The sequence below is a fragment of the Hemiscyllium ocellatum genome, chromosome 39 (genome assembly GCF_020745735.1).
Source record: "Hemiscyllium ocellatum isolate sHemOce1 chromosome 39, sHemOce1.pat.X.cur, whole genome shotgun sequence".
NCBI lineage: Eukaryota > Metazoa > Chordata > Chondrichthyes > Orectolobiformes > Hemiscylliidae > Hemiscyllium > Hemiscyllium ocellatum.
The window spans coordinates 15,958,031-15,986,025 of NC_083439.1; the positions used below are offsets into that span (position 1 = coordinate 15,958,031).

The 27,995-nt window shown below is 40.0% G+C and overlaps 1 protein-coding gene across 1 annotated transcript; it reads right to left on the reverse strand.

The window, feature by feature from the left end:
- Positions 1-407: 407 nt before the first annotated feature.
- On the reverse strand, positions 408-27,413 carry slc24a5 (solute carrier family 24 member 5). Its single transcript, XM_060852909.1, has 9 exons — positions 27,254-27,413; positions 26,872-27,054; positions 24,198-24,281; positions 23,498-23,601; positions 22,776-22,876; positions 17,557-17,840; positions 4,714-4,920; positions 3,241-3,342; positions 408-724 (listed from the first exon to the last, which is right to left on the reverse strand). The coding sequence occupies exons 1-9, from the start codon at positions 27,411-27,413 to the stop codon at positions 408-410; spliced, it is 1,542 nt and encodes a 513-aa protein (XP_060708892.1).
- Positions 27,414-27,995: the final 582 nt, after the last annotated feature.

Genomic DNA, 27,995 nt, shown 5'->3' on the forward strand with positions numbered 1-27,995 from the left:
TTGTCAGCATAACCATGGTACCAAGGGTCGAGAAAACAAGGTTAAGAATGGTAGACAGTGGAAAAGAGCATTGTGCAGTGATTCTCTAATTATGGCTATAAATAGCCATGTAGCTATACTCCACTGGACAGGTGTTCAAGTGGATGGTGTGATCAACATGGTTGCAGACCAACAGAAAACAATAAGCATGTTGTTTGAGATCTAAGACTCTGGTAGGAAGGATACTTTAGCTTCAAATCAGAGTTGAGAAAACTGGGCGAAGGTTTGGGAGGTAAATGGTAGCCTGAGTGAAAACAGTTTGAGGATAAGTGGTATCAGCTCCCATCTTCAAACTTCAATTTTAAAAAGGATAAAAAGTTAAAAATTTCAGCTTTGGTTATAGCAAAGTGTCAATTGAACTTTTAGTGTTAGTCACATGTTCTTACAAGAACATTGCCTAATATTCCCAGCTCATTTAGAATTGAGATTGTGAGAAAAACCACATAGGCAAGCAGACATGCAGTTCCAAGTTTTTTGTCTAACTTCCATCCGTTAACTTTAATTGCCACAAATATAAAGATAATGGAAAGGAGGAGAGAAGCCGTTGTGTAGGTCATGCCATTGCTGTTCACTTGTACAGGTGATGGGTCCACAAATAGAGTTTTAACAAACCAAGGTACTCCAAGACAGAGCATATCAAATACATTGGAACCAACAATGTTCGACATGGCCATGTCTCCTTTGCCTGTATTAAAAAAAAATTATATTCACTATTAACACTGTCTGAATTCAGACAAGACCGTACAAGAATTGCATCTGAAAGTCGTCAAAAGTGAAGATACTTTCAGAGATCAAAAGGACCGTGTTTAAGAGAAACAGTATCTGGGGTTGAGGGTTAGAGAAGCTTAGAGATGGCAAGGTGGGGCGTTGAAGAGGTTCAACAAGATTATGGTATACAAGCTTCTGTAATATAGATGCTAAGGTGATGTATGATTAAATATGTATAAAAAATTTTGATTAAGTTTCAGGTTTTGAAAAAGACTGGGAGAGTACTGAAATAGTAGTGTTGAGGTTTCTAACAGAATGGGCGATGGGATAGAGATAAAAATGGTGCTTTGTCACAGTATAAAACTTCATTTAGAACTAGAGGAAATGCTGAGGTTGAAAAGTCTAGAGAAGGTGAAACTAGCTGGCAGGAAGACAAAATCCTAGAAAAAAAAAGGACATCCAAAGATTCACAAATAGTCAAATTATTGGTAGGTAACTGAAGGCAACAGCTTCAGCCTTAATGTTTAATAGTTGGAATTTGCAGCTCTGAAGGTCAATAGCAGTGATAACCATTGGAAGAGGTGATTGAAGTTTTTGTTTTTTAAAAACAAATATTTCTATCAGGAAACTTAAACCAATTGACCAAACTCCTTTGAAAATTCTTTAAAATTAAAGAGTCACTATTCTCGAGCAAGGGTGTCTGAATTACAGTCTAACCCTAAGATACCTTTAAATCTAGCCTATGTCCTAGGTGAAACCTGTTCTATTTAAACTTAATTTCTTACCTTGTTTGAATTTGCAGGCAAAAAAATCATAAAAAGCAAAATACCATGGATGCTGGAGAAAACTGAACAGGTCTCACAGCAGAGTTAATGTTGAGTCCAATATAACTTAAACTCCAAGGTGAAGTTGTGAAGAACTGCCATATCAGACCATTCACCCTCTCTCCATGATGCTGCCAGACCTGCTGAGATTTTCCAGCAGTTTGTGCTTTTAGAAAGATGTGTACGGCGTCTCATCACCACCAGATACCTCAAAGCACTTCACAGCCGAAGTGCATGTATTCCAAGTGAGTCAATTTGCACAAGGCAAGCACACTCAAAAACAGATCATCCAGTCATAATATTGGTTTAGAGATAGTTCTTGGGAATAATACTAATGAGGCCACAGAGACCCAGGCTCAGTTCCCACCTCGGGCAATTGTCTGTGTGGAGTTTGCACATTCTCCCAGTGTCTGTGCTGGTTTCCTCCCACCGTCCAAAAATGTGCAGGTTAGGTGAATTGGCCATGCTAAGTTGCCCGTAGTGTTAGGTGATGGGGTAAATGTAGGGGAATGGGTCTGGGTGGGTTGCTCTTCAGAGAGTCGGTGTGGACTTGTTAGGCCGAAGGGCCTGTTTCCACACTAAGTTATCTAATCTAAAATCTCAGCTGAGGAGAGTTAACATCAGCTTCTCAGTACTCCATGTCAGCCTTGCTTTTTTAATGCCAAAGCTGCCATTTGTGCCGTTGTTAGATAAATAGAAATAAGCAGTTCTTGCGTTAAATTAATGGAGAGCCACAATTTTTATAACATGCAGTTGCTAGGTCTTTTCTACCATCACTTGCCTTGTACTCAAGTTATATCTTGTCTGCTGCATAAACTGCTCTTGGTGAAAGTACAAGTAGGGCTATGATCCTCCAAATCATAACAGAACACAAGGATTCTTCTTTGGGTTTTAAAATCATTTCATTTTCTCCATGGGGCAGCACGGTGGCTCAGTGGTTAGCACTGCTGCCTCACAGCGCAAGCGACCAGAGTTTGAATCTAGCCTCTGGCGACTGTGTGTGGAGTTTGCACATTCTCCTCACATCTCGTGATTTCCTCCCACAATCCAAAGATGTGCAGGTCAGGTGAATTGGCTATGCTAAATTGCCCATATAGTGTTAGGTGGATTAGTCGGGTAAATATAGGGTAGGAGAATGGTCTTGGTGGGTTACTCTTCAGAGGGTCGGTGTGAACCTGTTAGGCCAAAGAGCCTGTTTCCATAATGGAGAATCTAATCTAAAGAAGAAATCCTTTTGTTCTGAGTGACTAGGAAATCTCAATCTTTCTGGCTGGATGGTAGGTCCCTGGAATTCACTGTTCGCTTTGATGCATGAGACAGAAATGTTCATTTAAAGAAGGAATTTGCATCTGCATCTGAAGTGCTGCAATCTGCAAGGTACTGATAAGTAGTATTAGATCTATTTTTCTAAATCAGCCTGTTCAGAGATGTTATTACACAGCTCTGGAGTAGGAGGTTATGGACAGCTAGTTTATTCAGATGCAAACATGATGGACTGAACGGCTTCTGTGTGCTATAGTTTTTCTATATTAGAATTTCACATTTAAAAGAATCTTGGTACAAAAATACCTTAAGGCACAAATTCATTATCTTTTAATATGCTGATTCACATTTCTAGTATTGATTACTTGGCTTTTTGGATTAACCTTTTCACAAAGTGTATTCATACCTTCTCTGGCAACAAGTACACTGGCCACCGTGTCTGGAATACTGGTGCCTGCTGCCAACAGTGTGAGACCCATCACTGTGTCAGGAATTTCTAGAGTTTCGCCTGAATAATAAGTAATTAAGTACCGTTAAGTTGTCCGAGTTAGGGAATATCTCTTTCACTGCCTGTATTTATTAATAGTCAAAATCTTTGAAGTGAAACAAGACAAGTTCTTTATAATAAACAAAGTTTGATTATATGATACAGTTGTCTTCTACAATTTCAGCACAATAACGTTATTTCAAATTAGTTGATGTGACCTGTTTTGATAGAGCATACAAATTTTCAGTGTCCAAGGCCCACATTTGATCAGAAAGCTGTAAAATTATGCTTACCCCTTTAGTTATAATCTGAATAATAAAAGTTCTGCAAAAATATTTCAGACTTCAAGTTGTAACAAATGGCCATAATTTAAGACTTAGCTAATGTTTCATGTTGGGCGCTCTCATGTTATTTTTCAAAAAGCTTTTATCAATGTCGTTTTTTTTCATGTAATTTCCATGAACAAAAACCAAGTTCAAAACACAATTGTACAACATGCTATATAAACAAAAAGTGAAACCAACAGTTCTGGCAATTTACAGAAGGTTAAGTTAACATTGTATTTAAATCCACAAAAGGATATGCCTTTTCCTAGTTAGATAATCATTGCTTTACCTGTTTGCAGTTATGTAATATATACGGTTCCTATTTTTAGCAATGGTTTGGAAAGGGAATGCTTTCTTTTTTGCACTACTCAACTGTAATGCACAATGGGGTAAAAATGTGAACACAGTGGTTGGATAATGTTTTACTACTCCAACAAGGAGGTTGATGTGCCATCTTTGGCTAAGGCAGCAAAGGTGAGCCACAACTGGCTTCAAAAGTACATTGAAGAATGGTATAAAGTGGAGTACTTCCTGTGACCTGACCAACTCATCTTCAAAATATAACAATTTGTTAACATTTATTTCAATTAAAGATTAGTGCAGCAGTGTCACCAACATATTTAAATCTACATAACCATGTGTTAAATTTGCCAATTAATGAGGATATTGGAAACCATTTTGTCCATTGATATTCTGCACAAGTTTCTTAAAACATTACACAAAATCCTCTATGGGGTGAAGTGTCCCAATACTTTGCCTCTTGCTTTGTCAATAGGTAACTAAGTAAGTTGTACAATGTGTATTTCCACTTATACAAAGATCAGTGTAAGGTTATTCTACAAAAGTAGAAGTTTTACAACCTAAACATCAATGTGCAAGGTTACATGAGAGAATGTATCGAATGCACATCTTAGTTTCCAATGGTTCATTGTATAATTGATATAATTGGACAAATTGAAGAACAGGAAAAAGGTCATTCATAGCAGTGAGTAAACAACAGCAAGACTCAAATTTATATTTAACTTGCACAAAAAGGACAACAAACTGAATAATAGGTTGTTCTTACCTACAATGGATACCATCCAAACTAACACATATGTAAATCCAGAAATCCACACAGCACTCAGGAAAAAAGTGAGCATGAACCACTTTCTCCATTGATGTCTACGACAATCAGGGGTAGTGATGGACAGCAAAGCAGCAATGGGGAGCGATAGTACCCACATGATTCGCTTTGTATCTGATTCAGGCACTTCAAAAACATGGGATTTGTCTGTATGAAAACAAAATGGCCTGATCGTATGATTCCAATATTGAAAGAACAATGAGATCCATTTATATTATTCAGATCTAGTTCAACTTTTTTCATCCTCTTGGATTTCTGTGAAGAACCTGGTCATGATTTTCTCTGTTAGAAAGATAAAACATTTAAGTTGATGACATTGAAACAAAACAACAGTGGATATGCTGACATTTCAGGTATAGACTCTTAATTGGAATAATTTTGTTAAAATGTCATCAAATGTACAGCAGCTACCCTTTGAACCAATATGACCATCCAATTTGATCATGGCTAATGTATATTTTATCCAAGGAAAGAATTTTCATCCAAAATGTTAGTTTATGATCGAGATGAGAAGAGTGCTCTCTCTCTCTCTGGTCCCACTACTCCACTGGTTTAATGGTTTTACCTAGTTTCTGATATGGCAATTTTGTGCCTTTGTATGCTATTAGACTTAAAATCCATCAAAAGCCCAAATTATTGACTATAAACAAAGAAAACTTAGTGAAGTACAAAACTGGTCAACATTTTGTAGTATAAAATATAAATCTTAACCCTCTAACTAATTTAAAACAAATTCTCACATACAAGGTGAAGGTGATAGGGAAGAACAGATTTTTCTTTGCAATGATTCAATCTGTGGGGTTGGGGAGGACAGGGGTAAGATGACAAAAACAACCAGTATCTCTAGTTCTTGAAGTTAAAGAAAAGCATAGGTTGTGGATAATGCAAATGTCTGCTGGTCTGATGTTCATGGACACAAAGTTGGGCTGTCACCTGGGATCACAACTAACAGAGAGCTTGATAAAGATTGTTCTTCAGGAGGACAAATCAGAGTTCAAACTAGACCTAGGCTTCAGCTACTACTTTGGACCCATAACAAGAGTTAATTCAGGAAAAGGAGAACGGAACTGGGAAACTCTTCCCTCCTCCAGGATATCCAACAGCTGAAAAATCTAAACCAATAAACAACCTCTGAAGCAGAAGGTACAACCCCAGGTAGAGGGCTCACAGTAAACAAACTATTCAAGGTGACTGAAAAAAAAACGTTTCACTTCCCTTTCATTGATCTAAAAAAAAAATCCAGGTATGCACAATCCTTCAAACTCCCAAGAATGCAAGGATGTTTGTTGTCGCAAGGCAGTCTAAAAATGAGAGGTCATAGAATCAAGATAAGGGGTAGCAGATTTAAAAGAGATGGTGAGTCTAAAATGCACTACCCTAGAGTGTGGAGGACACCAGGACATTAAATAAATTTAAAGGAACAAACAGAGATTTTCAATCAATAATATGTTGAAGAGATATGGAGAGCAGGCACAAAGTCGAGATGAGAACAGCCAGAATCGTATTACAAGGTAGACAGGCAGGAGGAACACCCCTTTAAATGGCAGGGCAGGCCGGAAGGCTGAATTGCCTACTACTGCTCCTAGTTTTTATGTTCTTAAACTACTCTCCATTTTAAAATTTGATGTACTTTTCCATTTTATTGTGCTTTCATTTTGAACTTGGTCTTTTAGTTTTGACTAAAACATATCCAAAAAAAAATTATATCCACCCATCCTCAGTGAACTGTTGAGCGTTATCAAAATTTTCTATTTTGAGGTTCTTCTATTCTGGGGATACTTTTAACTTTTGTTTTTTTATTGGAGGTTCTTCAACCCTTCACATGTTCACTTTTTCTTAAAATCACCCACTTTCCAGGCCATTCACAAAGCTTTTTCAGCATTTTGTTCTATTATTTGATGGGAGATGCTGCATTCCTATATCAACTTTACTGAATAAAGATAGATGTTCCACAAACATTACAGCATTTTCTTTAACCTCCCATTTTCTAATTCTATTATTAGACTTGTTTATTTTTCTCAGTACTGAAGGAAGACTAGTTCAAGACATCAACCATTTCCCCACAGATACTGACTGGTAGGATTACACTACACTATTCACAATACAATTTTGTTTCTTTAGGGACAGAGAGATAATTTTAACCATAAATTCTACAACTATTTAATTTTGTTCATAGTGTTCCCCTTATACTGCAATTTCAATAGTTTCTATCCAGCAGAATTCTGCTTAACAGTAATACCATATTAGAGTTCAAATCTGGAGTCAACGTCCAAATGGAGTCATTAATTGAGTGGTCATTGGCTTGTCAAAAGCATTCTGCTCCCTGTAGAGTTCAAGCACCATATGAAAAATAACTCCAGAGCACAGCAGGCTGAATGACCTCCTGTCAATAAGAATAATTTAGCTAATACCCCACACTGACCTTTTTTCCCACCCCCTCTCAAAGCCTTGGGAATATTTTTCTCCTCGGGAATATTCTTCCCCTCTGCTAATTGTCCAATTCCCTTTTGTGGCACAAAATCACATCTGCCAGTACATTACTGTCAAACACTGCATTCCAAATCCTAACCACCTGTTCCAATGAATTTTCTTTTCATAGAGTCAGAGATATACAGCACAGAAACAGATCCTTTGGTCCAACTTATCCATGCCAACCAGACATCCTAAATAAACCTAGTCCCATTTGCCAGCATGTGGCCCATATCATTCTAAACCCTTTCTATTCATATACCCATCCATATGCCAATTAAATGTTGTTATTATACTAGCCTCCACCACTTCCTCTGGCAGCTCATTCCATACACATACCACCCTCTGCATGAAAGAGTTACCTCTTAGATATCTTTTATATCTTTCCCCTCTCACCCTAAACCTATGCCCTCTAGTTCTGGACTCCCCGACCCCAAGGAAAAGACTTTGTCTATTTATCCTATCCAAGCCCCTCCTGATTTTATAAACCTCTAGAAGGTCACTCCTCAGCATTCGACACTCCAGGGAAAAAAAGCCCCAGCCTATTCAGCCTCTCCCTATAGCTCAAACCCTCCAACAACATACTTGTAAATTTTTAAAAAATCCTTTCAAGTTGCACAACATCCTTCCTACAGCAGCAAGGCCAGAATTGCACACAGTATTCCAAAAGTGATCTAATATCCTGTATAGCCATAACATGACCTCCCAACTCCTATACTCAATATACTAGCCAATGTACTGGTAAATGTAAGCGTACCAAATGCTTTCTTCACTATCCTATCTACCTATGACTCCACTTTCATGGAACTATGAACCTGTACTCCAAGATCTCTTTGTTCAGCAATACTTTCCAAGATTTTACCGTTAAGTGTATAAGTCCTGCCCTGATTTAGAGTCATAGGGACGTACAGCACGGAAACAGACCCTTCGGTCCAACTCATGCATGCCGACCAGATATCCCAACCCAATCTAGTCCCACCTGCTAGCACCCAACCCATATCCCTCCAAACCCTTCCTATTCATATACCCATCCAAATGCCTTTTAGATGTTGCAATTGTAACAGCCTCCACCATTTCCTCTGGCAGCTCATTCCATACACGTACCACCCTCTGCGTGAAAAAGTTACCCCTTAGGTCTCTTTTATATCTTTTCCCTCTCACCCTAAACCTACGCCCTCTACTTCTGGACTCCCCGACCCCAGGGAAAAGATTTTGTCTATTTATCCTATCCATGCCCCTCATGATTTTATAAACCTCTGTAAGGTCACCCCTCAGCCTCCGCGCTCCAGAGAAAACAGCCCAAGCCTATTCAACCTCTTCCTAAAGCTCAAATCCTCCAACACTGGAAACATCCTTATAAATCTTTTTTAAGCCCTTTCACGTTTCACAACATCATTCTAATAGGAAGGAGACAAGAATTGCATGCAATATTCCAACAGTAGCTTAACCGATGTCCTGTACAGCCGCAACATGACCTCCCAATTCCTGTACACAATGCATTGGCCAATAAACGCAAAACATACCAAGTGCCTTCTTCACTATCCTATCTACCTGCGACTCCACTTTCAAAGAGCTATGAACCCGCACTCCAAGGTATCTTTGTTCAGCAACACCCTCTAGAACTCTACCATTAAGTGTATAAGTCCTACTAAGATTTGCTTTCCCAAAATGCAGCACCTCGCATTTATCTGAATTAAACTCTATCTGCCACTTAGATTAGATTAGATTACTTACAGTGTGGAAACAGCCCAACAAGTCCACACCAGCCCGCCGAAGCGCAACCCACCCACACCCCTACATTTACCCCTTACTTAACACTACGGACAATTTAGCATGGCCAATTCACCTGACCCGCACATCTTTTGAGTGTGTGAGGAAACCGGAGCACCTGGAGGAAACCCATGCAGACACGGGGAGAATGTGCAAACTCCACACAGTCAGTCGCTTGAGGTGGGAATTGAACCCAGGTTGCTGGCGCTGTGAGGCAGCAGTGCTAACCACTGTGCCACCGTACCGCCCACTTCTCAGCCCATTGAGCCCATCTGATCAAGATCCTGTTGTACTCTGAAGTAACCTTCTTCACTGTCCACTACCCCTCCAATTTTGGTGTTATCTGCAAACTTACTAACATACGTCCTGTGTTCACATCCCAAAAAAGCAGGTGGACCAAGCCTAATCCTCTTGGCACATGACTGGTCACAGGCCTCCAGTCTGAAAAGATACCCTCTACTACTACCCTGTCTTCTACCTTCCAGCCAGACCGGTCTCCAAATGGCTAGTTCACTCTTTATTCCATGTATCCATTACCTTATTTCGTTTCTTATGCTGTTGCCAAATCAATTTAAAACTAATGTCCACTGGCCCAATTTCAAATGTTAGAGAGAGAATGCATAAACACCTAGAAATCTAAATTTTTGTTTGTTACAAATGCACACTTTAGATTGGTAGCTCCATATTGAATTGTGACAGCAGAACAAGTGGACACAAGATTATTTAATAATAAATGGGACGGAGGATTGATATGATGGTCAATATCTGACAGACCAGAGTATGTCACAAAATTTCCGAAATCTACATAGCACAGAAACTGAAAGGAACACACTGGTTGGCTTAATAGTAATTGGTATCATTATCCTGTGAAATGCATATTTGGTTTTTATTTAAGAAGAGCAGTTTCAACTCCATTTAGTTACCATTGAATTTTTAAAAATGTACATTCTTTCATGAGATGTAGATCAGGGTGATTAAATGGGACAGCACAGTGGCTCAATGTCAGGCACCTGGGTTTGATTCCACCCTCAGGCAATTGTCTATGTGGTTTGCACAGTCTCCCTCTATTTGCATGGGTTTTCTCCGGATGCTTTGCTTTCCTCCCACAGTGCGAAGGTGTCCAGGTTAAGGGATTGGCCATGGAAAATGCAGGGTTACAGGTGTAGAGTAGAGGGCTGGGTCCAGGTAAAATCCTCTTCACAGGATTAGTGTGATTTGATAGTCCAAATGGCTAGCTACCACACAGAATCGCTTCAATGACTCTACCAAGGGCCAACATTTAAATGCTGTGGAGGTGATGCTAAGCGGTCTTCCTGCACCTTTGCAATCCTTACACTATAGTTATTCCCACAGTGCTGCTTGGAAAGAAGTTCCAGGATATTGATCCTATGCCCATAAAGCAATACTGACAGTTTCAAGAGAGAATGGGTATTGCTTAGAGATGGTGTTCCCTTTGCATCAGTTGCCCTTGTCCTGCTAGTCAGCAAATGTCTCGGGCTTGGAAGGTGCTATTTCAAGGTGTCTTACTGAGTTGCTGTTGTGGTTTTGTTATCAGTGCCTACTACTGTCACTATGTAGCAATTTAGGGAATAAATATTTAAGGTGTTGGATGAGGTGCAAGCTAGGTAGTCTGCTTTGTTCTAGCAAGTGCTGAACTTTGAAAATTCATGGCTCTACATTCATCCAGGTAAGTGGAGAGAATTCTTTCACACTCCTGATTTGTGCCTTGTGGATGCTGAACAGACATGTTGATGTAGGGAAGGGAAGTAGGGAAACACCAACAGGTTACACCCACAGCATTCCCACCCTGACCCAATCTTGTTGGCAGTATTTTTAGAACTAGATCAGTTCAGTCTCTGGTCAATAATAACACCCTGGATGTTGATTGGAGGTTACAGCAGTGGTAATACCATTGAATGTTAAGGGATGATGGTTATTACCTATCCCCTTTTGGCAAGTAACATTTACACCACAAATCAGTCCAATCCTGAAGTTACCCAGATACCTGTAATCGCCACAGATGTACACAGCAGCCTTAGTACATGAGGAGAGAAATTTGTTTGCAAATGGCGCTGAACATTGTGTAATTACGACTTGTGACCTAAACTGAGGTGTTCTTCAGAGGGTCAGTGTGAACTTGACAGACTAAATGACCCGCTTCCCCATTGTAGGGATTTTGTGATGATGGAAAGCAACTATTTAAAATAACCCGAAACGATCATAAGTCAGGTCTTTCAAAAATTAAAATCGTGTTTTGTATTCATACAAATACTTTAAGTTATACATTCATAAATTATAAAAGGACCCTGTGTCCATTGTTCTAGGCCTGGAATTTCACGAGGGCCAGACCAGATAAGGATAACAAAATTTCCTTCTGTTTAAAAGAAAACAAATCCGTTTTTTCTGCCAATAGTTACATAATCAATTTCTAATTAAAGCTAGTCTAATAGTGAGCAACCAAGTTCAAATTTCACCATCTGTGAAGTTGAAACTCATGGCCCCAGAGCATTTTAGACTGGGGCTCTGGATTACTTATCTGATTTTGCTGCCATCTTCTTTCCATGTGTAAAAAATGGTTTAAATTGTACTTCCCGAGAAGACCATTGTTAATACCTTGTGGTAGTTACAACCCCTATGGATATGCAATAGTGGGCAAGGGTGGTTTGAATTAGCTTGGAGCCGTGAATCTATTTTAGGCCTAGTAATGGTGATGGGGATACCCCACTGTCTAGTACCTTGAGAAGACACTTCTTTACAATGGAAGGTTTCTTGCACAAGTGATGTGAGAAGTCCAACTGTGTTTTGTCATGTATGATTACTAGGTCATAAACAGTTGATAGAGGTACATCTACTCTCTCCAAAAGCTAGAGTAGAACTTTGACTCTACCCATAGGCTGTAGGTGAAATCTGTAGAATGGTTGAAGTCAATATGACAATGAACATTAATCTTTTTCAGAGCTATTGCCTTATATAATTATTTACCTTCTAGAATTAAACAGCTCAATACATTTTTGAAAATACAGATACGTGGCCATCATTTCAAAATCCTTCAACTGATTAAAATATTGGGGTGAGGAAACATGCTTTGTACAAAGTTGCATCAGTGGCTTGAAGTTATAGCTGTTATGAACACAAGTTATTTCCAAAAAGGTGTTTTTGATGCTCCACACACATTAGCACACTAATTAATTCTCTTGATATTTTTCATTAATTAGAAAATACTACATAGATAATTCCATTGACTCCTTCAGTTCTGAACACTCTAGAAAACACTTGCACATTCACCAGCCCATTTTAATCATCCTTTAATGTTGTATGTGTTAAACAGTCTCCACCTCACTGGAGTAGGTTACCTCCCATCCTTAAAAAAAAAGGTGGAATGTACTGGGCCTGTTTGCTCTCAGGAGAGTACTTCTTACTGGTTTAACTGGAACATGCTCTTCTAGTGGAATTAATTTGTTGCATGTTGGCAGATAATTATGGATTACATGTGATTACGTGCTATCGTAAGGACAGACCGATGGGCAGTGGGGGTGGGGTGGCCTTGTTGGTAAGGGAGGATATTCAGTCCCTTGTGCGGGGGGACCTAGAGTCAGGGGATGTAGAGTCAGTGTGGATAGAGCTGCGAAATACTAAGGGTAAAAAGACCCTCTTGGGAGTTATCTATAGGCCCCCAAACAGTAGTCTGGATGTCGGATGTAAGTTGAATCAGGAGCTGAAATTGGCCTGTGGTAAAGATGTTACTACTGTTGTTATGGGGGATTTCAACATGCAGGTAGACTGGGAGAATCAGGATGGTATTGGACCTCAAGAAAGAGACTTTGTGGAGTGCCTCCGAGATGGATTCTTAGTGCTGGAGCTGACCAGGGAGAAGGCAATTCTGGATCTGGTACTGTGTAGCGAACCAGAATTGGTCAGAGACCTAGAAGTGAAGGAGCCATTGGGAAGTAGTGACCATAATACATTAAGCTTCAATCTGCAATTTGAGAGGGAGAGGGTACAGTCGGAAGTGACAGTACTTCTGTTGAATAAAGGGAACTATGGAGCTATGAGGGAGGAGCTGGCCAAAATTCAATGGTGCAATACCTTAGCAGGGATGACCGTGGAGGAACAATTGCGGATATTTCTGTGTATAATGCAGAAGTTGCAGGATCAGTTCATTCCTAAAAGGAAGAAAGATCCCAGGAGGAGGCATGGGTGGCCGTGGCTGACGAGGGAAGTTAAGAAACAAAGTTAAAAGAGAAAAAAAGTATAACATAGCAAGGATAAGTGGGAAAACAGAGGACTGGGAAGCTTTTAAAGAACAGAGGATTACTAAGAAGGAAATACGCAGAGGAAAAATGAGGTACGAAGGTAAACTAGCCAATAATATAAAGGAGGATAGTAAAAGCTTTTTTAAGTATGTGCAAGGCAAAAAAAATGGTTAGGACTAAAATTGGGCCCTTGAAGACAGAAACAGGGGAATATATTCCAGGGAACAAAGAAATGGCAGAAGAATTAAATGGGTACTTCAGATCTGTGTTCACTGGGGAAGACAAGCAATCTTCCTGAGGTAACGGTGGCTGAAGGACCTGAACTGAAGGGAATTTATATTTGCCAGGATTTGGTGCTGGAGAGACTATTAGGTCTGAAGGTTGATAAGTCTCTGGGGCCTGTTAGTCTGCATCCCAGGGTACTGAAGGAGGTGGCTTGAGAAATCGTGGCTGCGTTGGTGATTATTTTCCAGAGTTCGATAGATTCGGGATCGGTTCCTGAGGATTGGAGGGTGGCTAATGTTATACCACTTTTTAAGAAAGGTGGGAGAGAGAAAACAGGAAATTATAGACCAGTTAGTCTGACCTCAGTGGTGGGAAAGATGCTGGAGTCTATTATAAAGGATGAAATTACGGCACATCTGGATAGTAGTAACAGGACAGGACAGAGTCAGCATGGATTTATGAAGAGGAAATCATGCTTGACTAATCTTCTGGAATTTTTTGAGGATGTAACTCTGAAGATGGACGAGGGAGATCCAGTAGATGTAGTGTACCTGGACTTTCAGAAAGCTTTTGATAAAGTCCCACATAGGAGGTTAGTGAGTAAACTTAGGGTGCATGGTATTGAGGGCAAAGTACTAGACTGGATTGAAAATTGGTTGGCTGACAGGAAACAAAGGGTAGTGATAAACGGCTCCATTTCGGAATGGCAGGCAGTGACCAGTGGGGAACCGTAGGGATCCGTGCTGGGACCACAGCTTTTTACAATCTATGTTAATTATATAGAAGATGGTATCAGCAATAATATTAGCAAATTTGCTGATGATACAAAGCTGGGTGTCAGGGTGAAACGTGAGGTGGATGTTAGGAGACTACAGGGTGATCTGGACAAGTTAGGCGAGTGGGCAGATGCATTACAGATGCAGTTTAATGTGGATAAATGTATGGTTATCCACTTGGTGGTAAGAACAGGAAGTCAGATTACTACCTCAATGGAATTAATTTAGGTAAAGGGGCAGTACTGAGAGATCTGGGTGTTCTTGTACACCAGTCAATGAAGGTAAGCATGCAGCTACAGCAGGTAGTGAAGGCGGCTAATAGCATGCTGGCCTTCATAACAAGAGGGATTGAGTATAGAAGCAAAGAGGTGCTTCTGCAGCTGTACAGGGCCCTGGTGAGATCACACCTGGAGTACTGTGTACAGTTCTGGTCTCCAAATTTGAGGAAAGACATTCTGGCTATCGAGGGAGTGCAGCGTAGGTTCACGAGGTCAATTCCTGGAATGGAGGGATTACCTTACACTGAAAGACTGAAGCGACTGGGCTTGTATACCCTTGAGTTTGGAAGGGTGAGAGGGGATCTGATTGAGACATATAAGATTATGAAAGGATTGGACACTCTGGCAGCAGGAAACATGTTTCTGCTGATGGGCGAGTGCTGAACCAGAGGACACAGCTTAAAAATACGGGGTAGACCATTTAGGACAGAGATGAGGAGAAACTTCTTCACCCAGAGAGTGGTGGCTGTGTGGAATGCTCTGCCCCAGAGGGCAGTGGAGGCCCAGTCTCTGGATTCATTTAAGAAAGAGTTGGGTAGAGCTCTCAAGGATAGTGGAATCAAGGGTTATGGAGATAAGGCAAGAAGCGGATACGGATTAGGAATGATCAGCCATGATCATATTGAATGGCGGTGCAGGCTCGAAGGGCTGAATGGCTTACTCCTGCACCTATTGTCTATTGATTGTTACAGAGACTAAGAGAAAGACCTAGTGACTATTTGAAATCCTAAAACTATACACCCATATCATGTTATATCATGAGCAATGTTCAAAACAGTATTAACCCTTACAGGACGTTTGCTCACCACTGGTGACACTTTCAAGCTGCTGATCTCATGCAGCCTTCCAAAATAATATCAAGCTAATATACCACACTGAATCATTCTTTCTATCTATCATACCTGTGGCCAGTTCAGAATTATCCAAGACCCACTCAGCTACTCCATCCTGTTATGGACACAAGAATTCGAAGCTGGAATAGGCTATTCTGCTATGTGGGACAAATTGTGGTTGACCTCGTCTCAGTCTCAACTTTTCTTTCCTGCCGACATTCCATAACTCTAACCCGATGCTCAATAAAAAAAATCTGTATCTCCTCAAATTTACTCAATGTCCCTGCACTCATGCTGTGGGATAGTAAATCACCACCATTTAAGGAAAAGTTATTTCTCCCCACCCGTTTTAAATCTGCGATCCTTTACTCAAAAATATATAACCGTTCATTCTAGATTGCGCCATGAGAAAAATATCCTTTGTCTACTTTGTCATTCCCCTTTAGCATCTTGTATGCTTCAGTTGGATCTCATTCTCCTAAACTGCTCACTTTCATCAGACAAAACCCTTATCTCTGGTATTACGAACCCGAGCTCCTTCAAATATACTAAGGAGATAGCCTAGACCCTAACTTTTATCTTACTTAAAGCCAAGTATAAAAAGGATGGTATTTTCTAACTAACTTAATTGGTCACACCACTAGACTTTAAGCAAAGCACTTTATTCTTCTACCCAGTTAAGATACAAACAAGAATTGGTATGACTAACTTTTTTGGAAAACTTAACAGATTAATTTAATTACTAAACAGCAACTGTTCCAATGTTAGTAACATTTCATAAAGAGACTAGGCAAAGGCAAATTAAAGAAAATAGATTGCCTCATAGGCAATGGTTTCTCCAGATAAAGGTGGAAAGAACAAGAGGAAACAAAATCTGGGGTAGATGAATGAGTGACTGATCACCATACACTGTACTGAAGCTTTTAATGAGCTAAGAGATGTATGGCAGCTTACACCACAACTTCAAAACAACAAACAACTAAAACCCTATTTCTGGGTGGAGTCAGGCTCCCATGTTCATGATGGTTCTATTGTTCCAAAACCTTTAAAAGCCAAGGGCCTCAAAAGCGGTTTACTTTTTGGCTTGGAAAAAATAACTTAATTGCCTGTCTTAACTTCTCTACATATTTAAAAATAACTTTGAAAGCTATATAGTGTCACCACACTGGAATTAATCTAGGAAATCTCCTCTGAACTGCTTCCTGTACAACTACATCCCTCCTCAACTTTGTATGCAACACTCCAGGTGCAGTCTTAGATTTGTTTGTGGATGTAGGTTTGCTCGCGGAGCTGGAAGGTTCATTTCCAGACATTTTGTCACCCTACTAGGTAATATCTTCAGTAGGCCCCTGGCGAAGCACTACTGATAATTCCTGCTCTCTATTTATGTGTTTGGGTTTCTTTGGGTCGGTGATGCCATTTCCTGTGGTGATGCCACTTCATGTGGTGACATCACTTTCCATTCTTTTTCCTCAGGGGATGGTAGATGGGGTCTAACTCGATGTGTTAAACTCAGAAAAACAGGAAGTGACTTCACAGGAAATGACATCACTAACCCAAACATATGAATAGAAAGCAGGAATTATTGGCAGTGCTTCACCGGAGGCTCACTGAAGATGTTACCTAATAGGGTGACGAAACGTCCGGAAATTAACCTTCCAGCTCAGCGAGCAAACCTCCATCCAGTACCTCAACCTGAGCTACAAACCTTCTCAAAACTCGCTTAGATTTGTTTCTCTTTAAATTGAGACCAAAGACAATGCTACACAAAATATCACCACTTGACAGAAACATACTTTTAAAAATTTTAAAGTGATTATACATATGAAAGCCTAAAGAAACAATATCAGATGAAAAACAAATACGGCCTTTCGTGTGGTGAAGTCTATAACACAAAGTTTAATAAATAGCTAAGTTTTACTTAAATATGACTTGGGACAAAAAAAAATACAGAAAAAAAATTAGGTAGAGGCTAACAAATTGTTTTAAATAGATACCTTAAGGTATATGTAGTGGCTTGTTTATTTAGACACATTCTGAAGAACACAAAATGGATAATTTTGTAGTGTTTAAATCCCTGACTTTGGCCAAAGTCCTCAAAATTCTATGTATCCATAAAGGAGATGAATTCACATGGTAACTGTTCCCTGTAAAACAAAATGGCTACTATTTTTGTTACCTTCAATCTTTTCAGAGAGCCCATGTAAACTGAGAGAGAGTTGGGAATAATCAGAATCCTCTTGAAAAATCCCACTGTCTGATCGAGAATGGCGATGTACCAGTGGCCCAGTTTTCTCTTGCCAATCTATTAGTGGCTGCTGTTCATTGTCTTCTTCCATTGCTCGTGTTAAACAGGTGCAGCATGGGCTAAACCTCTCCATTAGGTATTGATTTATTTGAATGTCAAAGCACAGAACCACAATGTACAGTGCATAGATCAACAACAACAAAGCAGACTCATACCTAAAAGATAGAACAGGCAAAATCATAAAATTAAGCTAATTTAGTCATATAGTGGCCATTACTTAATTTTAAGCATTACAATACTGAAAATAAAAGTCAACCCATATCCTAGGTTTTGGATAGGAACAAATTACTGCAGATGCTGGAATCTGTACTGAAAATAAGAGTGTTGGAAATCACAGCAGGTCAGGCAGCATCTGTGGAGAGAGGTACAGATGTTGCTTGCGGTGATTTCCAGCATTTTTTGTTTTCAGTCCTAAGGACCTGAAATTTTAAGTTAGGAGGTATGGGATTCAGGGAAATTTGGCTGCCTGGACACAGAATTGGCTAGCTGAAAGAAGACAGCCAGTGGTAGTGGATGGAAAGTATTCCGCCTGGAGGTCAGTGAACAGTGGTGTCCTGCAGGGATCCGTTCTTGGGCCCCTGCTCTTTGTAGTTTATATAAATGACTTGGATGAAGTGGAAGGGTGGATTAGTAAGTTTGCCAATGACAAATGGTGGTGTTGTAGATAGTATTGAGGGCTGTTGCAGGCTACTTCATGACATTGACAGGATGCAGAGGTGGGCTGAGAAGTGGCAGATGAAGTTCAACTTGGATAAATGCAAAGTGATTCATTTTGGAAGGTCAAATGTGAATGCTGAATACAAGGTTAAAGACAGGATTCTTGGCAGAGTTGAGGAACAGCAGGGTCTTAGACTCCACATAAATTGATCCCTCAAAGTTGCCACCCAAATCGATAGGATTGTTAAGGCGCATGGTGTTTTGGCTTTTGTTCATAGGGGGATTAATTGAAGAGAGAAAGGTTTTGCTACAGCTCTATAAAACCCTGGTTCGACCACATTTGGAATATTGTGTCCAGTTCTGGTCACCTCATTATAGGAAGGGTGTAGCTGCTTTAGAGAAGGTGCAGAGGAGATTTACCAGGAAGGTGCCTAGATTGCAGAACTTGTCTTATGAAGTTGAGCGAGCTCTGGCTTTTCACACTGGAGAAAATGAGGAAGAGAGGTGACTTGATAGAGGTGTACAAGGTAATGAGAGGCACAGAGTAGATAGCCAGAGACGTTTTCCCAGGGCAGAAATGGCTGTCGTGAGGGAGTCATAATTTTAAGGTGATTGGAGGAAAGTATAAGGGAGATGTCAGAGACAGGTTTGTTACGCAGACAGTGGTGGGTGTGTAGAATGCACTGCCAGCGGCGGTAGTAGAGTCAGAGACATTAGGGACATTTAAGCGACAGCTGGATAGGCAAATTAAGATAAATGCTCAGCACAACATTGTGGGCCGAAGGGTCTGTACTGTTCTATTTATCATTGCAGGTATCAAGAATGTCATCACATGCGCAAACAAGCAGAAAAACAGTTTATTTTTCTGAAAAGAAAAATCTTAAAAAGCTAAAATAGCAGATTTATTTTCTATGCAAGAGCTAAAAAATGTTATGATCATATTAAATCCTGGGCTTCCTGTACATAGATACCAGACCAAGAGGTTCATGGTAGAGTTCCACGGTCAATTCAGATTCACAATCACCTGTCTTGAGGTACAGTTTGACTCCTCGGTAAATTATGAGGAAAGGTGGGAGAATACTTGCATGTTATCCTGCTTACTATTGAAAGCATTTTACCCATTTAAAACTTCGATATTCATGCAATTAAATCCTCTATTTGTATTGGCTCCTTTTGCTCTAAGCTAGGCAACATTCTGAGACTGGTAACATTTATGGAACAAATAGGTCCAAGAGTTTCTGGGTAGCAGCATCAATTCTGTCCTGCAAGAGAGGAGCAGCTTCTTGCAAAGTTTTCAAAGGGTCATTCAAAACAGTTAGGGATCATTGAAGAGGGAATATTGTAAACTGTCCTGATGAATTCACAACACAAAAGGCATCTTCTTCAACACTTCAGTTCTATATCAAATTATCCATTCACTACATTTTTAATCAATGACCTGATTAGATTTTTTTTTTGAGAAATGTTACTAACAAAATTGGCAAAAAGGGGAGTTGGTAAAAACACTTCAACCCCAGGGCATCAATGTGGACTTCACTAGTTTCCTCATTTCCCCTTCCCCCACCTCAACCCAGTTCCAAACTTCTAGCTCAGCACCGTCCCCATGACCTGTCCTATCTTCTTTTCCACCTATCCACTTCACCCTCCTCTCTGACCCATCACCTTAATCCCACCCCCATCCACCCATTGTACTCTTTGCTACTTTCCCCCACCCTCCTCCCTGACCTATCACCTTCATCCCCACCCCTACTCACCTATTGTACTCTATGTTTCTTTCTCCCACCCCCACCCTCCTCTCATTTATCTCTCCACCCTTCAGGCACTCTGCCTGTATTCCTGATGAGGGGCTTTTGCCCGAAATGTCGATTTTCCTGCTCCTCGGATGCTGCCTGAACTGCTGTGCTTTTCCAGCACCATTACTCCAACAAGGGGAGTTGACAAGACTTAGTACATCAGGGTTCGCATGACGCCTTTGGTCCCCCAGCGAAGTTGGTTAACAAAAGTAAAGCACATTGGATAAAGATGTAACATACCAGAATGGATTAATCACTGGCTAAAAGTGAAATAAACTAGCAATAAACTGGTTATTCTTGCCTAGGCAGACTGTGACTAATGTGTTTTTTAAAAAAGATTTAACTGGTTCAGAAATGTTATTACACACCCCTGGAGCAAGTGGGACTTGAACCCGTGCCTCTTGGTTCAGGGCTATGGACACTACCACTGAGCCACAAGAGGGCCCCTAATTAATAGGGGTAATACAAGAATCAGTACTTGGACCCCAAATGTTCACAATATACATCAGTGATTTGGAGGTGGGGATCAAAAATGTATGTGATATTCAAAGTTAGCTTTATGTTTTATAAATATGATGTAAAGAGGTTTCAAGGGGATTTGGACAGGCTTAGTGAGTGGGCAAGAACATAGTAAATGGAATTTAATGGAGAAAAATGTGAGGGTGTCCATGTTGGTAGGAGGTAGGATTGGGCAGTGTATTTCTTAAATTGGTAAGAGAGACATTGGTGTCCTCATCAATAGATAACCAAGTGTCTAACATACAAGAGCAGCAAATCATTAGTAAGGCTAAGTGAACGTTAGCCTTTATCATAAGAGGATTTAAATACAGCATAGTAAAGTTTTGTTTCAATTGTACTAAACCAGGACTGCTTTGTGCAGCTTTGGTCCTCTGGTCCTTATGCCTCAGCAAGGATATTACTGCCTTAGAGCGCATTATTCTAGGCAGTAGAACAATGCCTAGAAGCTTGTTCTAGGATGGCAGGACTATCCTGAGTGCCCGGGTAAACTGGAACTGAATTCTGTGGTTAAGAACAAAATAGTAACCTTATTGAAATCTACAGTTCAGAGATAGTTCACAGAAGCGACAGAATAGATACAGGCAAGATGTTTCCTCTGACAGAGAGTCAAAAGCCAGATGTATGGCCTACTGTTGCTCCTCAGCCATCAGAGCCTGTTCCACCTTCCAATAAGATCACAGCTGGCATGGTTTCAACCTCAAAACAAGGGTGATGACACTTAGGGATGGACAAAAATTTGTTTTGCATCCCAAGAATTCTCTACTCCAGGAGCTGTGAACACCTACCTTGAGTACATTTAAAGGCAGAGTAAATAGTATTGAAGTTATGTGACGTGTGGTTAAAGGGCAAAGTGTTCAATAGGCCACAAAGTTTAAGAGGTGGAAAGAAAAAAAAAGTGAGGACTGTAGATGCTGGAGATCAGAGTCAAAGAGTGTAGTGCTGGAAAAGCACAGCTGCTCAGACAGGGTCTGCAAGAACAGAATTCTCCTGTTCCTCAGATGCTGCCTGAGCAGTTGTGCTTTCCCAGCACCACACTCTAACGGGTTAAATGGTCTACTTATATTCCTATGTTTCTATCAACTAACTATTTGGCATCTTGCATTAGCCAAAAAGCCTTTCCATGTAGGCCAGTTAAATGCAGATTAAAACTCCTTCCACTTAGCCCCAGGTTTTAAAGGAGACTTTTAAAAAAATACATGCAGCGCTGAATCTTTCACTTTTCCACAATCAATCATCCGGTGACTGCTGAGTAAATTTGATAGCATGCGTGGCCGCAAGATTGAAACCACCCTAACCTTATTTTACAAGGCTCCAGAGAACGGATCTGACTTTCACACTAATCATAGTCAGATTTAAAAATAGGTTCTAGGATGTAAATGATTGACAACCCACCGTTTTGGATTTGATTAGATTAGATTAAATTACTTACAGTGTGGAAACAGGCCCTTCGGCCCAACATGTTTCCACCGACCCGCCGATGCGAAACCCACCCATACCCCTAGATTTGCCCCTTACCTAACACTACAGGCAATTTAGCATGGCCAATTCACCCGAGCTGCACATCTTTGGGCTGTGGGAGGAAACCGGAGCACCCGGAGGAAACCCACGCAGACACGGGGAGAACGTGAAAACTCCACACAGTCAGTCGCCTGAGGCAGGAATTGAACCTGGGTCTCTGGCGTTGAGGCAGCAGTGCTAAACACTGTGCCACCGTGCCGCCCATAAAGATGGCACACAGTCACATAGCTATTTTCTTTTAAAGTTTCAATAGCTGGATGAAGTAACATTAGATTAACTGTAGCACAGCCCGCAAAAGATACATTAGGGATTTTGATATATGAAACCCACCATGATCCCTCTGATGAAGCAACTACAGCTTTGAACGGAAGGCTTTAATGTTCTGAATTAGCCAAAATAGGGTGCCCATTGACAATTCCAAGGGCAAAATCTCCCTCCTTAGGATTATGCTAAAACTCAGAAGTGAGTATTGAGTAAACTAAAAATGACAGTTTGGGGATTTTTCTGGAACATACAGTCTATTTCACTGTTTTACTCAATTAGGTGGTGAAGAATATTAGTTTCTTTAAAAAGCCATGTTTTAATAATTGACAGATTTCTTACCAGTAGATTGCATTGTCAAAGATAACAAGAACTAGTGCTGCAACACTGATCGCATAAGCTGCACAATCTCTGAACAGTGGCCAGCAAGTCAACCTGCAAACCTGGAAAAGATGTTTTAAAATTCTCATGACAGGAATTTAACCACTTTTCAGTTCTGAAGAGGCATTTTCCAATACATGACATTTAACAAAATAAAGTTCCAAATTACTTTAAAAAAAAGTTTTATACCACAGGTATACCTCCAATCCAGAATACTTCAATAATTATGAAACTGTGCTTCACTTCAATAAATTCTAAAATGGAGTTAAAATGAATTTGAACTGGTCAGATTTGAGTGATAGAGCTGAAAATGTGTTGCTGAAAAAGCGCAGGTCAGGCAGCATCCAAGGAGCAGGAGAATCGACGTTTCGGGCATGAGTTCTTCTTCAGGAATATTCAGAAGCATCCCTGAAGAAGGGCTCATGCCCGAAACGTCGATTCTCCTGCTCCTTGGATGCTGCCTGACCTGCTGTGCTTTTCCAGCATCACATTTTCAGCTCTGACCTCCAGCATCTGCAGTCCTCACTTTCTCCTACCAGATTTGAGTGATATAAATGGTTAGCTATTCTTGCACTCAGAAATTGCAAAGATCTTCAACTTGGTCACCAAGTACCAAACCAAGATACTGGTATGATCTTTTCTGACCTCTTGATCATGTCAGCACTGAGATTCTCCTTACTTACCATGGTAGTTAATAATCCACACGCAGCACAGATTCCAAGCAAATTGTAAACTGCTGACCCAACTATTGTACTGACTCCAATATCTCCCTTTGTCACAAACACCCCTGCATACAAGAAAGATAACAGACAAAAAAAAAAATCCTGGAATGAAGATTCCCAAAATATATAGTTAAACAATGAACTCTGCATGTCTAAAAAGTTCCCATGACTGTCTCATGTAATATAAGTTTTACAGAGCTAAAATGCAAATATTCAATATTGTTTTGAAGGATACACCTTAAATCAGAAGCTCAAAATGTAATTTTATGTATTTGCACCTTGTACAGTTATAAACTAGCACAGGTCATTTGAAATATTTAGGTATTTTTAAATAATGGAATCAAAACACATTAAAAGCATTTTTCCCCATGTTCTATATGGAAAATTTTAAAAGCAAATTTTATTACTTGACATTTTAGATGAAGTAAAAAAATGCTGAATTAAAACCTATAACAGATGCAAGTGATCACCGAATATTAACTGGAATGTGCTGTGCACATTTATTACCCAACGACTTGCGGTAATGTCCCTGCCTCTAGACCAAGGGACCAAATTTCAATTCCCATCTCCTCCAGAGATTCATAATAACATTTGAATCATACTAGTTAGAAAACATCTACCCTTTTACATAAAAAAAGGGAAGGAAGATTTCACACTTTACCTAGAAAAGCTGTGACCAGTTCAGGTGCAGAACTTCCTGCAGCCATAAATGTTGCTCCAGCAACATCTTGGGAGAGACCAAGGCCTAACAATCAATTACAAGATGTAATTATTCCAACACTGAAATTCTCTGAATGAATTAAGTACACACTTAAACTGAAATCAGCTAGAAACGTAACAACTCGACAGAATGTTTGACATTCAGCAGTCCCAGATTTACATTCAAACTTGGCTTCAGACTGCAGTGGAATTGTGTGCACTACAGAATAACAAACACAAGTCTGAGAGACGGTCAGCCTGCTGGGTCTCACATGGTTTGACTCAAATGCATGAGAGAGTGAGATAACAACTGCATAGTTATACTGTATGACCACTTTGTACAATCAGTTACAACTCAAACCTTAAAGCTACTGACTCTGTGCCAGGCCTAGTAATAGGCACAATGTATGCCATCGGTAGAGAACAAAAACAAAGTTAAAGCATTTTCTTAGCAAAGACAGCACATGTTCAAATAGCCTGAAGAAAATAACTTCGGGGAGACTGCTCCACTGCAGTAGAGTTGAGTTTTCTGGTCAAAAGTACAATGAATTCTTCCTTCATTAAATGCAAAGCTTATCTCCTGAAGTCAAGACTAAAAATGTGCACTACATGAAACTAAAATGGTTTTAATTTTTTTTTAAAAGACAAAATAATTTAAAACTAAACTTCAATAGATGTAGAATGCACACATTAATTTGAATGTGACACTTAGTTTTAAAAAGGTGATCCTAAATGCACATAATTTCAGAGTGAGGAATGATCAACAATTTGAAATGCCTTGGAGCTTTAGAACTTTTCCCAAGGTGCTTCGTAGAAACATGGAGAAACAAAATTATGACTTTGAATCAGATGACAAGAAAAGGGTTTTAAAGAGCATCTGCATGAGGAGGAAAGCGAGGTAGAGGGGGAAAAAAGTGTAGGGACAGTTTCATAGAGCCATAGGGGTTCTTGTGGAGGTATCCCTACCTCTGGTCAAGGGATTTGAGTCCAAATACCACCTCTCCAGAGATGTGTCATAACAGTGCTGAACAAGTTGATTAGATGAGTCACCAGTGGCTTAGTTAGTAGGACCCATGACAAGGTATTGGTTAAAGTCCCACAGCAGGGCTTGAACAGGTCAAACCAGACCTGACACTGACAGTGCTGATTCATGAACTCCCTCAGTACTGAGGCACATCTTTCAGATGAGACAAGACATCAAACTTGGGTCCCATCTGCCTATTCTGGTGCACACAACAGGTCCCATGGCAATATTTCTAAGAGCAGGGGAGTTTTCACCAGGGCTCTCTCTCTCTCTCTCAACCAGTATCACTACAAAAAAAAGAACTGTGTGATCACTTGTTAACCACATTTATAAATGTTAGTGGAATACAGAAGTTAATGCATGATGCATGCACAACTAAAGCAGATTTTAAAAAATAAAAGTTTAAGGAGTTTTACCAGACTCAGGCATTAACTCTGTTTCTCTTTCCGCAGATGGTACCAGATGTGCTGTGCTTTTTCCAGCATGGTCTTATTTTTGAAAGAAACACTCTTATTGAGCACTTGAGAGTCGATGAGAAGAACAAAAAGGTGAATGGGACTTTGAGTTAAGGCATGGAGAGTGTTTGGATAATCAAGTCTACAGAGCATAGCATATTGAGATATCAGTTAGGAATTATTGAGTCCAGAGGTAAGGAAGGCATAACTGAGGGTTTTAGCAGCAGCAAAATGAACTGAGCCAAGGACAAAGCTGCAGGAGGTGTAAATAAACAGCATTAACACAGCCATTCAGCTCAGGATCACGTGTGAACTAACACTTAAGGCTTGTTTGATCTCAATCGATGGAATTAGTACCCTGAGAATATGTGTTGGTCTTCACCTAAACTCTAGTTTGTCTTCAATATTTAGTTGGGAACAATTATGATCAAACTTGTTCCTTGACATCATTCAAATCCATTTTCAAAAGGACAGAACATATAATCCTTAGAAGAAAAAAAAATTGCTGCTATCAGATTTTGCGAAGGATATTAACTTCACACCTGTATTCTCCACTTTATTGGTAGTACAGATTTGACTGAATTGACAGAATTCTCAACTCTTACTTTATCCAAAAGTCTGAAATTATTACTTAATTACAAAGAGGTACACCTCCTATGCTATTACACAACTAGGAGGAAGTGAGGACAAATGCATCGGAGGGGCAGGGGATTGGATCAGGGATTGCAAATTTTAAAAAACATTTTTTATATAATGTTTTGATATTTAATACAGAAGTCAAATGAAAGTTAGGTAGCAGAGAGAAAAAAGTTAGAATTTAAGTTTTCAAAATATACTGCAGCACTACGATTTATCTAAATTGTTTTAGAACCAATGCCCTTTAGGAAAGGAACTCTGGCCTTTATCGGACTCCAAAGCCATATTGATGCAGCCTACTCTGAACTCTCCTCTAGACAATTATAGATAGAAGATAAAGTCTGGCCTGGCTAGTGTCACCCACATTCATGAACAAATAAACTATGTAAACTTATTTTTTTTTAAAAAGTGAAAACAGGAATATATAACAACAATTAAAAAGTATGATGACGCCTGGCAAAACTTTAATCTCGAGTGCAAATACAAGATTATATACAAATTAGCATTTAAGAAAAACTTACACTCGCTGATGACCTCTAGAGAAGGCAGGAAGTATTCTTCACACACGACATCTATAGCCAACAACATGTAGAGGATGATGATAAAATGAATAATGATCCCTCCCTGCTTTCTCTCTTCCAGTGTGAAGAATCCTTCAGGAAATTCAGATGAAGGAGCCTGTACGCACTTGGTTATATTATCCGCTTAAAGTGAGGGAGGGGGAGAAAAGAAAAAGTGCTTTCGAATTAGCTTGTGAGCACAAACAACACACAAATCAGATACACAAACTTGCTGATCGTAAATATTAAACGCTGGCAAGAATTTCTCAAACCACCAGCCTGACAACCGAGGACAACACTCTCTTTAAATAACCCATTTCGACTTTAACAGAAAATCAAATACCCGAAATATCTCGACGAGTTCTTGAAGCAGTACCCAATCCAGAGGCGGCTAGTTCGTGGAGAAGATGTGCTATTCCATACAGGACCACACTAACTCCCACCACAAGAAAAATCACATCTGTTCTCCTTTTCCTAGCTCTCAGGGCCACTGTAGTCCTCATTGCTCTTGATGAAATGCCCACAATATTTATTTTTCTTTGAAACACTGCTCTATATTCCTAAACAGCTGTCATTCGCTGGTAAATCACCGGAACGTTTCAGTTTTGACGTGGAAACACGGGGATACATTGAAACTTTCATCCCTGACTGTACCAGTGCCTGGATGAGAGCTCAGATGACGAGGATCACGGGTTGCAGTAACTTATTATCTAAGCAAGCGGCTTTTCCCGCGAGGGCCAATTAACTTTTCCATCAGGGAACAAGCAGCCTCCCCTGACTGGGAGGGGGTGGGAGTGACTTCTGAAGGACTGCATTTATCAGATGGTGCATTGTATTGAAGGTATTCATTTACATCTTTAGCAAGTTAGAATTAGCATGGTGCAGCAAAATCAATATTTATTATAGGTATTAGATTGGAATGGAAGTACACTTTTGGATGCATTACTCCTGTTTCTGGTAACTTTGCCAAAAACCAGTTACCGCAACATTTTTGGATCATCTGCTTTCCTTACAGCTATTTTCTCGTGACTACGAAAATAATGGGGCTTTCACGTTCAAATCCTCCTGTACATTTGTAAAACCCG

Coding starts and splice junctions, on each gene's coding strand:
- slc24a5 (XM_060852909.1), bottom strand. CDS start 27,413: ATGAGGACTACAGTGGCCCTGAGAGCTAGGAAAAGGAGAACAGATGTG. Junction 23,602..24,197: donor ACTGGTCACAGCTTTTCTAG/GTAAAGTGTGAA, acceptor TCTTGTATGCAG/GGGTGTTTGTGACAAAGGGA. Junction 22,877..23,497: donor GTGGATTATTAACTACCATG/GTAAGTAAGGAG, acceptor CATCTTTTCCAG/GTTTGCAGGTTGACTTGCTG.